The sequence below is a fragment of the Elgaria multicarinata genome, chromosome 1 (genome assembly GCF_023053635.1).
Source record: "Elgaria multicarinata webbii isolate HBS135686 ecotype San Diego chromosome 1, rElgMul1.1.pri, whole genome shotgun sequence".
Classification (NCBI taxonomy): Eukaryota; Metazoa; Chordata; class Lepidosauria; order Squamata; family Anguidae; genus Elgaria; species Elgaria multicarinata.
The window spans coordinates 36766372-36779761 of record NC_086171.1 but is presented as its reverse complement, the minus strand read 5'-3'; the positions used below and the strand labels follow the sequence as shown (position 1 = coordinate 36779761).

The 13390-nt window shown below is 46.4% G+C and overlaps 1 protein-coding gene across 4 annotated transcripts in view; it reads left to right on the top strand.

Annotated features, from left to right (window-relative positions):
- Positions 1–13390, top strand: part of DPP6 (dipeptidyl peptidase like 6) — a 562250-nt gene that overhangs the window by 518539 nt on the left and 30321 nt on the right. For all 4 annotated transcript variants that reach the window (XM_063126315.1, XM_063126297.1, XM_063126324.1 and 1 more), the window contains exons 15-16: positions 4288–4335; positions 7381–7499. In XM_063126315.1, the coding sequence (XP_062982385.1) occupies positions 4288–4335; positions 7381–7499 (167 nt within the window). The remainder of the gene's footprint in view (positions 1–4287; positions 4336–7380; positions 7500–13390) is intronic.

Below are 13390 nucleotides of genomic sequence, written 5' to 3'. Positions count from 1 at the left end.
AACCCTTCCTCAGGGGCTGCATTCCCTCATGGGTAATCTCTTGGGGGCCAAAGAGATGGAAGGCGGGGCCAAAACCAATAGTGGGCGGGGTCAGAGACAGAAGTCCTGGGTCAGCCCCTTTTTTCCCCCTTTCTGCTGCCCCTTTCCTGTCTCTCCTTCTTTGTTCCCATGCAGCAGGCTGCCAGGGCAGGGACAGGTTGTTTCTGCCAGAGGCCTCAGCTGATCACATTTAGAGGGCTTTCGAAGTTAGGCCAAGGGTTGCATAGAGCTCTTGGGCCGAAGGTGGCCCACCCCTCTTTTAGAAAACCATTGGTGACACTGGCCGCCAGTGATTGCATGAGATTTACAGCCAGGGATACTGGATTAAGGGAGCGCATACCTAGCCCACTGTGTAATGTTTGGGATTGAGTTCTGGGCAATTTGTGCTTCAATACAGAAAACAGGGTTTCCTTACTGGAGTTGCCTTATTTATTTTTTATTTTTTATTGTATTTATATCCTGCCTTTTTTTCCTCTAAGGAACCCAAGGCAGTGTACATAATCCTCCTCCTCCTGCTCTCCATTTTATCCTCACAACAACAACCCTGTGAGGAAGGTTGGGCTGAGAGTCTGTGACTGGCTCAAAGTCACCCGGTGGGTTTCCATGGCTGGGTGAGGACTAGAACCCAGATCTCCCAACTCCCAGTCCAACACTTTAGCCACTATACCACATTGGTTCCCTTGTCTTACTTGGGTAAGTCAGAGGGCCTCTGTCTGTGAAATGGGGATAAGACTTTTGTGAGGACCCTCCTGTTAAATGTTTTATTGTGGAGGAGGCCTACTGAAATTATTTATACTACTCTGGAGTAAGAAGCTTGAGAGGCACGTTGGAGATGTCTCATTCACCATTTGTGTAGTACTAGCCATATTATAAGAAGACAGAATTTCTGTAAACTGCCCAGAGAGCCCTGGCTATGGAAGCGGTATATAAGTGCAATAAATAAATAAATAAATAAATAAATGTGCTTCCAGATTTTCCTGTTAAAAAGTAGGGCTGGGCATGGACACCCCCCCCCGATCCACTTCATGGCCCGATCCGGAACTTCCAGATCAGGCCTGGTCCTCTTCAGACTGATCCCCGCTCCGCTGTGCGGAGCGAGATCCAGCTCTGCTGCTGTTGTTACATGGGCGGCAGCAGCGCCGCCAGGTAAGCCAACCCCCACCTTACCTGTATCCGTCATCGCCAGCTTCAATTGAGACCCCGGCTTGAAGCCAGAAGAGGCCTCGGCCTTCACTTCCGGCTTCAACCAGCGCCTCAATTGAAGCCCGCGACGGACGCAGGTAAGCCTCCCTCCTCCCTGCCCCCTTATGTGGTTCTGCCAGCACCGCACGGATGGTGCTGCCACTGATGGTGCCAAGTAGGCCAACCCCCTCCCGCCCCCTTACCTGCGTCTGTCACGGTACATTACGGGCTTCAATTGAGGCTCCGGCTTGAAGCCGGAAGAGGCCTCGGCCTTCACTTCTGGCTTCAACCGGGGCCTCAATTGAAGCCCGCGATAGATGCAGGTAAGCCTCCCTCCTCCCTGCCCCCTTACTTGGCTCTGTCGCCGCCATCGCTGCATGGACGGCGGCACCAGCGGCACCAGATATGCCAACCCCCCGCCCCCTTACCTGTGTCCGTCGTGGTCTGTCGTGGGCTTCAATTGAGGCCCCAGCTTCAAGTGGAAGAGAATTGAAGCCCACGATGGACACAGGTAAGCCTCCGTCCTCCCTGCCCCTTACCTGGCTCCATTGCCGTCGCCGCAGAGACTGCGGCGGCAGCACCAGATGAGTCCCCCCCCCCAACTTACCTGTGTTCGGAGTTCTTGAACAAGGCAATCCTCTTCGCCTCGATCCTCAGCCCCCCCGACTCACTTCTCCGCCTTTTCCGGAGGCGAAGCAGGCCGCCTCGCTATCGCTTCTATGCTCCGAAGTGAAACGGAGCACAGCCCTATTAAAAAGTGTATTTCATGACATTCAGCACTGCAAAGGTTGTTACCGAAAGTCAATGACTCTGTTCAGACAACAGCTAAGCCATGGTGATTAAGCATTTTGAGCTAAACATTATGGTTTAGTGGGTCGTGTGATCCGTTCCTAATTATGGTGGCTACATAACCATGGTTTAAACATGCTAACTAACCATGGCTTAGCATGTTGTCTGAAGAGACCCAGTGTATTCTGCGTTGAGGGGAAGGTGAATGGTGTGCAGGAGATTTCTGAAGTATCAAGTGCCTGGGTTGTTGTAAAACATCAGTTAAAATCAGTACAATGGACAGCTCTTTTCCTATTACTTTTGCAATCATTGAATAATGTTTTAGTACTTTTCAACTGACAGCTGGAATGCTGCAGCTAATTTTGTATCCTTAATTGCATGTAACTATTTCCATATAATTTTACAAATGCATCATGTGTTCGGCTGCAATTTGTGAACATGCTGCATTTTCTTTGACAGTTATTTTCAAATATGAAAAACTCTGCACGAGACCGTCGGTGCGCAATCACCAGCCCGTCAGGTTTAGCAAAACAAATTAACCTGAAGGTTTCTGCCTGGCTTTCCTCAGTCTGTGAGCAGTTGTACAACAAGCAGGTCTAAAACGTAGACACAGAAATCATGATCATTAAAAAAAAAATTACCAGTTCAGGTTAGCTCCAGACTTGTTTAGTCATTTTAGCCCTATTTATTTTTTATTATTACATTTATATACCGCCCCACAGCCGAAGCTCTCTATTTAAATCAATGGGTCCTTAACAGCACAGTCTTATTCAAGTGGGTTCCATTGAGTTAAATAGGGCTTACTCCCAAAGCAACTGGGTATAGGATTGCAGTCTAAGGCCTAATCTATACCAAGCAGGATATTGCACTATGAAAGCAGCATGAAAGCCGTATATAAAAGGCAGGAGCCACACTACTGCTTTATAGCGGTATTGAAGTGCCTGACAACTGTTGGGGCCCATTGACACACACCATAGACCGCTTACATACCACTTTCATACCTCTATATCCTGATAGGTGTGGCGCCTGCCTTTTATATACTGCTTTTATACCTCTTTCATAGTGCAATATCCTGTTTGGTGTAGATTAGGCCTAAGTTAGGCATACCTTATTTATCCCATTGATCTCCAATGTGAGTAAAGCAGCCTTCTCCAGCTGCGTTGGACTAAACATCCCATAATTCCCAGCCAGCATGGCTATTTTTGGAAATTATGGGACGCACAGTCCAACACAGCTGGCGGGAACAAGGTTGACAAAGGCTGGAGTAAAGCGTGACTAACTTAGTCCAGATCCAACCCATAATCAAACTGAGCATCTGAAAATGTTCACCCCTTCTTTCTGTTCCTTTTGTACCTACTGAAGGACAGGATATTAAATCAGCAAACAAATAAATGAAGCTGTGATGCTGCAGCCTGCCAATCAACTTTTGGCAGGCTGTTGGGTTTTGTAGACGTGCTCCTCTTCCAGTGGGGCAGCGTTTATGCCCACCCTTCCCGCAGAGCTAGGCCAACAGAAACTTCCACTGGTGTAGATGTACAGCTGGTGGTGTTTCCACAGTGCTAGCCATGAAAAAGGATGCGTTGGGGCCACATCAGGGGAGGTTGAATTCTCCAGATCTAATTGCCTTCATTGCCCGAACATCCCAAGAAAGGGCAAAAAAAAAAAAGGTACACCAGTCGGCATGGTTATTTTCCTTCCAATTATTAGTGCCATTGAGAGGGGGTATTTTAAAGAAAGCCAAAGGGAGAAATTAAAGCATTCAAGATCTCTCCCCACCCCCTCTACCTACCCCTTCTCCCTTCCTCCACCACAGAATCGCTCCATCGGCACTTTAGGTTTACTGACTTGTAGCCATGAGGACTACAGACCTATGTCTTCTTTTAAAGAGAGAGAGATTAAAAACTGGAATGATCAAGATTTTGACTGTACAGCAGTCTTCCCCAAATCAGCGCCCTTCAGATGTGTTGGACTGCAACTCCCATCATTCCCAGCCAGGAAGATGGGACTTGCAGTCCAATACATCTGGAGGGCCCCAAGTTGGGGTAGCCTGATTTATTTATGTATTTATTTATTACGTTTATATACCGCCCCATAGGCGAAGCTCTCTGGGCAGTTTACAAAGGTTAAACTAGAACTAGAGCCTAAAGACTTTAGAAAAACGTTTCCTGGAGTATATTTCCCACTTCTATTTTAACGAAAGTTTATGTCTATGTAGATAACACAGATGAAATACTGCTGCTAAAAATCTAGTTATATTTTATGTGCATTTTATTTTAGCTATTTCCTCAGCACAGAAGAGTTACCAAGGACACGACATTTATACAGGTATGATTTATTTTAAGCCAGGAGACAATTTTCAGATTATTTCCCCGAAACAGGCTGTTGCGGGTTTTTTCTTCTCACGCCTCAGCAGATTCATTGCAAAGTGAGCCCAAAGTGAATAATACGCCAAAGTGGGTGAAGACTTTGCAATGGCTTTCCAAAGGCTTTCCATTGGTTTGTTTTGGGTTTGTTTTGAGAAAATGAGCACTGGGGAATAGATTATTCAAAAAGAAAAGTGCCGCTGTTCAGCACCATCTTTATTTGGACTCAAACAGTTTGTGTTTTGGTGCTCAGTATCCATCTCTGCATTGTACTTATGCTCTTGGGCAAATTAATTTTCTTTCAGTCTTCCTAAATGCCTTCTGGGAAATGGCATCCATTTTGTGAATGGGCAAGCTCCCCCCCCCCCCCCATGGCAGTGATTTTGTGAGAGCACCAAAAACACTTTCTCAAAATTCCAAATATGCCCTCCAATCCAGAGAGGATCAGTTTTTAGCCAGCTTGTTTAGCCAGCTTGTCTGTCTCTTCTGCCAAGACTCTTGTTCATGCATTGGTTATTTCTCGGTTGGACTACTGCAACCTTCTTCTCACTGGCCTTCCTTCTTCTCACATCAGTCCGTTGGTTTCTGTTCACCACTCTGCTGCTAAGATCATCTTCTTGGCTCGCCGCTCTGACCATGTTACTCCACTTCTGAAATCTCTTCATTGGCTTCCAATTCACTTCAGAATCCAATATAAACTTCTCCTGTTGACCTACAAAGCTTTTCACTGTCTAGCTCCTTCCTATCTTTCCTCTCTCATCTCACACTATTGCCCCGCTCGTGCTCTTCGCTCCTCTGATGCCATGTTTCTCGCCTGCCCAAGGGTCTCTACTTCCCTTGCTCGGCTTCGTCCATTTTCTTCGGCTGCCCCTTACGCCTGGAACCCTCTTCCAGAACATTTGAGATCTACAAGTTCAATCGCAGCTTTTAAAGCTCAGCTAAAAACTTTTCTTTTTCCTAAAGCTTTTAAATCTTGATTTTGTTCTGACTTTATACTGTTAGTTTTACCCTACCCAGTGCCTGTTTACCCTACCCTGTGCCTGTTTTCATTCTCTTCCCCTCCTTATTGTTTTATTATGATTTTATTAGAATGTAAGCCTACGCGGCAGGGTCTTGCTATTTACTGTTTTACTCTGTACAGCACCATGTACATTGATGGTGCTATATAAATAAATAAATAAATAAATAAATAAATAAATAATAATAGACACCAACTGCATCAGCTCATGGAAAACATATGAAGATGCCTTATACCCACCTTCCCCAACCCGGTTCTGTCCAGATGTGTTGGGCTACAGCTCCCATTATCTGCAGCCAACTGGTCAAGAATGATGGGTTTTGTGGTGTAGCACATCTGAAGAGTGTGAGGTTGGAGGAGGCTGCCTTATACTGAGTTAGACTCTTTTAGGGTTCGGCAAACTCTCCTGCAGTCACCGCGGCCACCATTGATGCAGGAAGGGGAAGTGCACAATTTCGGGGCCTGGACAGGTGGTTGTCAAGCGCTCACCGGGGCTTCACAAGCAGTTGGACAGCTGGAAGCACCCAACAGGGTCTGGGTGGCCAGACATGGGGAGGGGGTGTCTGCTGGACTCCCAGACCCCATTGGTCACTCGTAGCATCCCTAGACTCTTTGTCCATCTCCAATATTTTCTACTCGACAAAGGGGCTCTCCAGGATCTTGGGCAGGGGTCTTTTCCATCATCCGCTATCTGATCCCTAAGACTGAGCCTGGGCCTAGGGAGGCATGAGGATCTCAGTTCAGTTCACAAATCACTCAGAAATGCCCTGTTCACAATCCAGAATGCAAATGGAAGGAGATTTTCTTGGGAAATGTTCGCAAATTCCCAAACTTGCCTTCACATTCGCAAAAGATGTACTTGAAAAATACCCCATTTTCTCAAAGTGCACAAATTTCCCAAACCATGGAGATTACTCAAAATGCACAACTTTCTCAAAATGTGCACATCTTAAATCATCTACATTTTAATCTATGGGGAAATATGCGCAATTGTGGAAGTTTGCACAAATTTGAGCATTGTTTGCGCAACTTTCACATTCAGTAGCTGTTCATTTTACGCCGTTTTTCCATTCACACAAAACAAAGAGTGAGCGCAAACGTGAGCACAAATTGCAGAGGGATGAGTTCTGACTGGTTCTGACTGAAACCCAGAATGGATTCACTGCCCCGCTGACATCGGAGCTACTAGCCTCCACTGGAAAAGTCAGTGCCTCGTGCCCTGCTTTCGTAGGAACCTAGGAAGCCCCCTTATTCTGGGCCCATTCAGAAGACACCTTAAACCATGGCTTTTACCACCGTGCTTGGTTGCCAGGGGATGCCAGGGACTTGACCGGAGATGCCTATGCTCCACCATTCAGCTATGGTACTGCCTCTTCCAGTGTGGCCGGCTCCTCTTCCCCAAGCAGTTTTACTCTGGGAGTGGCACCGGCCAAAGCGAGGGCAGGAGAGTTGGCTGCAGGTCTTTACCGGCCAGCAGGTGCTCCCCTCTCATGAGGAAAAGCGAGGTCGCCTCTGAAGCTCCTGAATCACCCCAGGCGACCCCTGTTCCTGGTCAAGAGAGGACCCATCTCTCCCAGGCTGCTTTAGGCTGCACTCTCACATGCAAGAATTGTGCGGACGGATTCAAAAGCAACGTGTGAGATGCTGCTTCACTCTTGGCTGCCTTGAAGGAATGAGAGTGGGCTCCTCTCAGAGGGCTCTGCAAGGTTGCAGGCCTACAAGGGACAATCTCCTGTTTCCAGTGGGAGGGGGCCCCATTCGCCAGCAGAGGAGAAGGAGATCTACCAGTATCTTCAACTGGAGGAGTTGGATTCTCCCTGCCAGAACTGCTGAGCATCAGTCAATGACCTCATAGTTGGTGGGGTGTCTGATGGCCAAGTTGTCCGGATAGGGAGAACTGAGCCCCCAGGTCCATTGCTGCCTGTTCCAAGCCATCTTTGCTTGCCAGCATTTCTCCACGCGTCACTTTCTTCCCCGTTCTGTTTCCAGTGCCAGCACGAAAGGGAGCTTCAACAGGCAGTGCCTCTCCTGTGACTTGATTAACAACTGCACGTACTTCAGCGCATCCTTCAGCCACAACATGGCATACTTCCTACTGACCTGCAAAGGTAGGCTTTGTGAAGCGTAACGGAGGGGTTTCAGGGCTGTGATCCACCCATTGGAGGGTTCCAAGTGCCGGCTAATGAAAAAACCGCACAGGCAAGTCGTTAATGGGGGGGGGCGCTTTAAAGGCAAGCCAGGGCAGCCGTCCCCAACTTGGTGGGCTCCAGCTGTTTTGGACTTCAATTCCCATCAGCCCCAGCCAGGGAGGCCAACAGTCAGAAACGCTGGGAGTTGTAGTACAAAACTTCTAAATGGTACCTGATTAGGAAGGCAGTTCATTTGCAAATGTAACAACAATAGGGTGACCATATGGAAAGGAGGAGTGGGCTCCTGTATCTTTAACAGTTGGAATTTCAACAGGTGTCATTTTGTATACATGCAGCACCTGATGAAATTCCCTCTTCACTACAACAGTTAAAGCTGCAGGAGCCCTGCCCTCTTTTGTATCTGGTCCCTCAAGTTTAGCTCCTGCAGCTTTAACTGTTGTGATGAAGAGGGAATTTCACCAGGTGCTGCATGCCTACAAATGACACCTGCTGCAATTCCCTTTTCTATCCAACTGTTAAAGATACAGGAGCCCTGTCCTCCTTTTCATAGGGCCACCCTGCATTTGCTTCCTGCTTTTTTCCCTCCTGCAAGGAATCCAAGGCAGCTTGCAAGTTGTGACATGTGACCGACATCATAGGTATGCTTTGCTGACTCTAGGGTTCAGATTCAAAGGTAGTATCCATTGTTGGTCCTCCTTAGAGTAGACCCATTGAGACAAATGAGAGTAGATCCATTGAATAAATGTAGCCACAACATTTATTTCAGTGGGTCTACGCTAGGTAGGCCTACCATTGGATACTACTGGAAGGCTACCGTTTTGCTGGGAAGTAGGCCCTATTGAATTCACTGGGAATTACTTTTGAGTAAATATGCATAGGGTAGGGCTGTAAATGTCAGAGTTGTTGCTGTTGGCAGCGAGGGCCGATGGGAATTTATAGCGCTTGAATGCATCTCCGGGGCAAATCAAAATGGCTGTTACTTTCTTGTTCCGAATCCATGTCACAGTTGTACTTGTTAGAATAAAATATATTTGCTGCAAGTTTAGCAATTATAGACGCTGCCTGTGGCTAGAAATCTTCAGCTCTTTCAAGTGTTTTCTGCAGAATTCCTTCTTTCTCATTTTTGATCCATTGGAAATGCCTCGTCTCTCTATATAGAAAGTGTCCTTAAGAACACACATTCTTTAACATATATATTTTTTAAAAAAAGCTGGGAAATGAAGCATATAAGTTATTTAGAGCTGATTGACACGCTTATTTACGTGTGGAGCAAAATTGGGTAGCTGTGTTGGCCCATTAGAACAAAATATACAGGAATTCTCTGTAGGCAAGCATGAGTAAGACTTTATACCATGCCTTTGATTAGAAAGATCTGTTCCCCCTCCCCTTTTATAATGCTTTTTCTTAAGCGTCACCCTGAGGAAGTGTTCTGCATAACTCAGACTCTTGTATATAGGTTTATATGCATAGACCATAATAAAGTCATTTCTTTACTGATCTTGTGAATTTGGTTTTAATGGGCCATTGTGTTTACCTAATTTTGATAAATGTTTACTGTTGCATAAATGAGCCTCAGGCTCATCAGCTCCCCTCCCCACCCCACCCCACCCCACCCCACCCCTCTTCTAGCACAGCCATGAGAAGGAGATAGGAAGTGTTCACTTCCATTTTTAACTAACTGTAGTTTAGCATAATATCTGAACCTGGGCTTAAACAAACCAATTTCAAGCCACGATGTATGAAATTGGCTTCCCTAAACTATAGAGATGCAAAAAAAAAGCCAGGGGCAAAGGCGTGGGACTAAGAATGTAGTTTATTATAAACCAAAATCTGATGCATTTCAGACCCTAAGGGTCCTTCCTCAGGGTAATTCGATAAACACAAACTATTACTTCTATTTTGTACCCATGGTCTCCTACTCTTAGGAGTTATTATTATTATTATTATTATTATTATTATTATTATTATTATTTATATAGCACCATCAGTGTACATGGTGCTGTAATATCTTGCGTTTATCAAATTACCCTGAGGAAAGACCCTTAGGGTCCAAAACGCATCAGATTTTGGTTTATAATAAACTGCATCCTTAGTTCTACTCCTTTTCCTCTGGCTTTTTTTGGGCATCTCTATTGGGTGTTTCCTTCCCCCCCCTTTTTTTTTTTTGGCTTTTATTCCCTAAACAATAGTTAAAATTAATCACGGTTTAGTGGTCAGACGTAACACTAAACTGCAGTCAACTGAAAGTGGAAATGAATGCTTCCAGTCTCCTCCTGGTGGCTGCACTGAAGAAGGAAAGTGGGAGCGCATGAGCCCAAGGCTGATGCATGTTAACACTAAGACATAGTTGAGCATTATGTCTCAACCTGGCCATAAGGCCCGGAGAAGGACCCAGGTGCGATATGCTAAAGAACTGCTAAATACTGCAAATTGCCCATGGAGATACCTGATGCCAGGCTTGTGTTTTAATTTAATCTAGCCCTGATATTGCAGGTTCTGCTCTTGTCCTCCGTAACTGCAGCGGTAGTCTGATCGAATCAAGTTTGACGGAACAGCTTGGGGATAAAGTATCAGCACAGTCTGTCAGTGCAGCAACAAGGAGCACTCCACTCACTAGCGTCTGTGTCCAGAACATTTCTTCCCCATCCTATGATGGAATATGCTGCTTGTTTAAGCATTGCATTAGAATTCTTGCCCACGAGGTGTTGGTGGCGGTTGCTTGCATATTAAGTCACTGGAAGAGCGTTAACCATCCTGGCCAATCTGACCCTCTTCCACAAGTCTGATTACGAAGATTGTTCTCCTCCTCCTCTGTATACCCCTCCAGCAAGAGAATGTAATTAGTGCTAAGAGGCAAATGGTGACCTTCTGCTGCTTTTCCTGTGGCTTGGGGTGTTTAAATTAGTTTCTGGCTTTTGAAAGGATGCTCAAGCGCAATCTCTCGGCTGCATTTTAGATTGCAACGGCCACCTTGCCCATTTGCATTTGCGAGCGGCTGTTTCCAGAGGCCTCCTAGCCTTAATTCTGAAGGGTGGCTGTGGGCTTCCATCCTGCACGGCTCGTGTGTCAGAACTCCTCGAGGGAAGAAAATAACTCATTGCCTTTAATCAGAGGGCTACTTTAAAACACAGGGCCGGTTGGGAGCGTCACGAGAGCAGTTCCCCCAGATAAAAATAGGATACCGTTAGCTCATTTAATATTTTTTTTAAAAAAAGAGAACATCTGTTCTGACACCCTTTAACAACATAGTTATTAAAGCAGACTGTGATTAATTTAAATTGTCACTTGTGTGGATGTCAGCATTAGGTTTCTACTTCCTCTGAGCAGACCAGTCGTTTGTATGTTATAAAATATTTCATTGTGGTGTGAAGCATCATTAATTTAATGTAAATTACCCTGAATGGCTCGCTGACGTGCAGGGAGGGGGCGGGTGGGAAGAAAAGGAAGTTGAGAAATGGGACTGGTGGCTTCTAGTTTAACAATGACATTTACATGGAGTGAAGAAGGTCTACTCCCAGGTAAATGACCTCGGCGGGTGATTCTGCAGACGAGCCATCCTGTTTGCTTACTGCATAGGTAAATATTTAAGAAGGGAATTATGGAAAATGGAACGGAAGAGTAACACAGGGATGGAGTCAAGCGATTCATCTGGGGACAAATACCGCTTTGCTCAGTTCTCCAGTTGGCTGGAGCTGAATTAAGTAGTGTCACGGCCTTCAAACTTCCTAGTTTCAGGGAAGCATTTCTACATTGCCCTGCCTGCCATTCTTGTAGAAGATCCTGGCATGTGCCCTAGGAAACACGGTCAGTTTAAAGGATTGGCTGGCTCTGAATGGTGCCTTATTGCATGAACTACACTGTAGAAAAGGGGTGAGCAGACTTTAGACCAACCTTGTTGTGTTGGACTACAACTCCCATAATCCCCAGCCAACATAGCTGGAGGGCACCAGGTTGGAGAATGTCACTTTAGGCTTATGGGATATATTTTGTTTGTTTGTTTTGTTTTTTCATTAGAACCCTGAGGTCCATCAATCAAAAACCAGGTGCAATTCGGGACCCAGGAACATGGGCATGAGAGTTGCAGAACAAGGTGCGTCTGAGCACATGCTCAGCCCCAGGATTTGCTTTCAGTGCCAGGTCTGGAGCTGGCACACAAATCCTTTCGCACACGTATCTACTACTATTTATCCCCACCCCACACCAAGATGTCTTGATTTCAGCAGCCTAATTTAGGCTGTTTGTTATCACCGTTTGTAAATGACTTGGGGTCAGCAGCCCCTGCTGCAAATCCCCCAGAGATCTACCAGCAGGTCCCGATCCAGCTTCCATCCAGCCCTGCTGTAGAAGAAACCCAGCATGCTGCTTCCCCGGCAGCTGTGCATTGCGGGGGAAGATCAGGAGTGGTAGCAAAGCTATCTGGCCGGGAAGCTTCTCTGCCATTATTGAACCGCTGATACCAGAACCCTGATAAGACACCAACAAAAGCTCTTGACAAAATGGAAGTGTTGCATCAGGCAATATTCATGATTTGTCAGACAAGGTGGGATGAACGACAGGGCCCATTTCGTTGTGTGAATGGTTTCTTGTCAATTGCCAAATCAGGCGTTACACCTTTCAATTGGGTTTCTTTTTTAAAGGTTTCTTAGCGCAGATGAGCTTTTTATCACATGCCCATGACTGGGCCGCTCACGGATCTTTGCGGGTCATTTTGACGATGCTGTATTCCTCCTGCACGCCTCCCTCTCTTTCCGCCATTTCTTTCGTCGTAAAAGAATCCACCAAAAATGTGACTCTGCTGTGCTATAGCGACATTTGTTGCTATTTCCTGCTGTGTGCAGGAGAAGTTTCACTATAAAACGCCCACTAGAGGGCGCTGTCCCACTACACTGAATGGGCTACCGGGTCGCTGCTTTCTTCTCCTTTCTCCCCCATGGGATTCTTCTCATCCCTATCAGAGAAGCAAGAGCAACAGTAAGGAAACACGATTTTCCCCCATCTGAAAGAGCTCTAAGAGAGCAATCCTGTGGTCCGTAGACAACAACTGGAGAGGCTATAGGATAGTTCGGATTTCTGGATCCGAGGTGGGAGTCAGTGCAAGGAGTCCAAGCTTCCCTCTTCCTTGTGGTTGACGCAGAGAGGACTGTGCCAGCTGCCTCTCCAAGGTCCCAAAAGTGACTTTGGAGGGAAGGTAAAGGGGTGTCCCTGTGGGCAGGGAGAGCAGGGGACTGGGGGAGTCAGCTTAGGAGGGCCTCTCTCCTCCCCGGCCTCCTTCCCTCCCCCTCCCCAAAGCCTCAGCTGGATGGGCAAAAACACCCATCTAGCTAAAATGCAGAGTGGGAAGAGCCCAGAGACAAAGATCTCCCCTGCCTCTCCTCCCTCTCTGCATTGGACGGCCACCGCATAGAATTGTGCCCTTAACATCCTGTGTGGCAGTCCCTGGTTTCTTCCCTGGTCTCGTTACGTTCAGCATAGTCCGTCATCTGCTTTATGCCTGAATTTAATTATTGTGATACGGGTGTCTTATATCACAGAACCCAGTGATTTAATTCATTAGTTGTCATTATATTAGGAACACATAGGGCAATTGGTTATTGGTGATCTAGGAAGAGGATTCGTTTTTTATATTTAGGAGGAAAATACTTATTTTGGGATGTGGTAAGCCTTGGGACATACGTGGAAGAACAGGGGAGCTAAGTGGCTGCCTTGATTTATTCTTCCTCTGTCTATTACATCTGTATTCCCACCACCACTTTCTCCAAGGAGCTCAGACCAGGGTCATCTAAGGAAGCTGGATAGCGGGAGAGTCAGGACAGACAATAGGGATTACGCAGTGGAATATATGAACACAG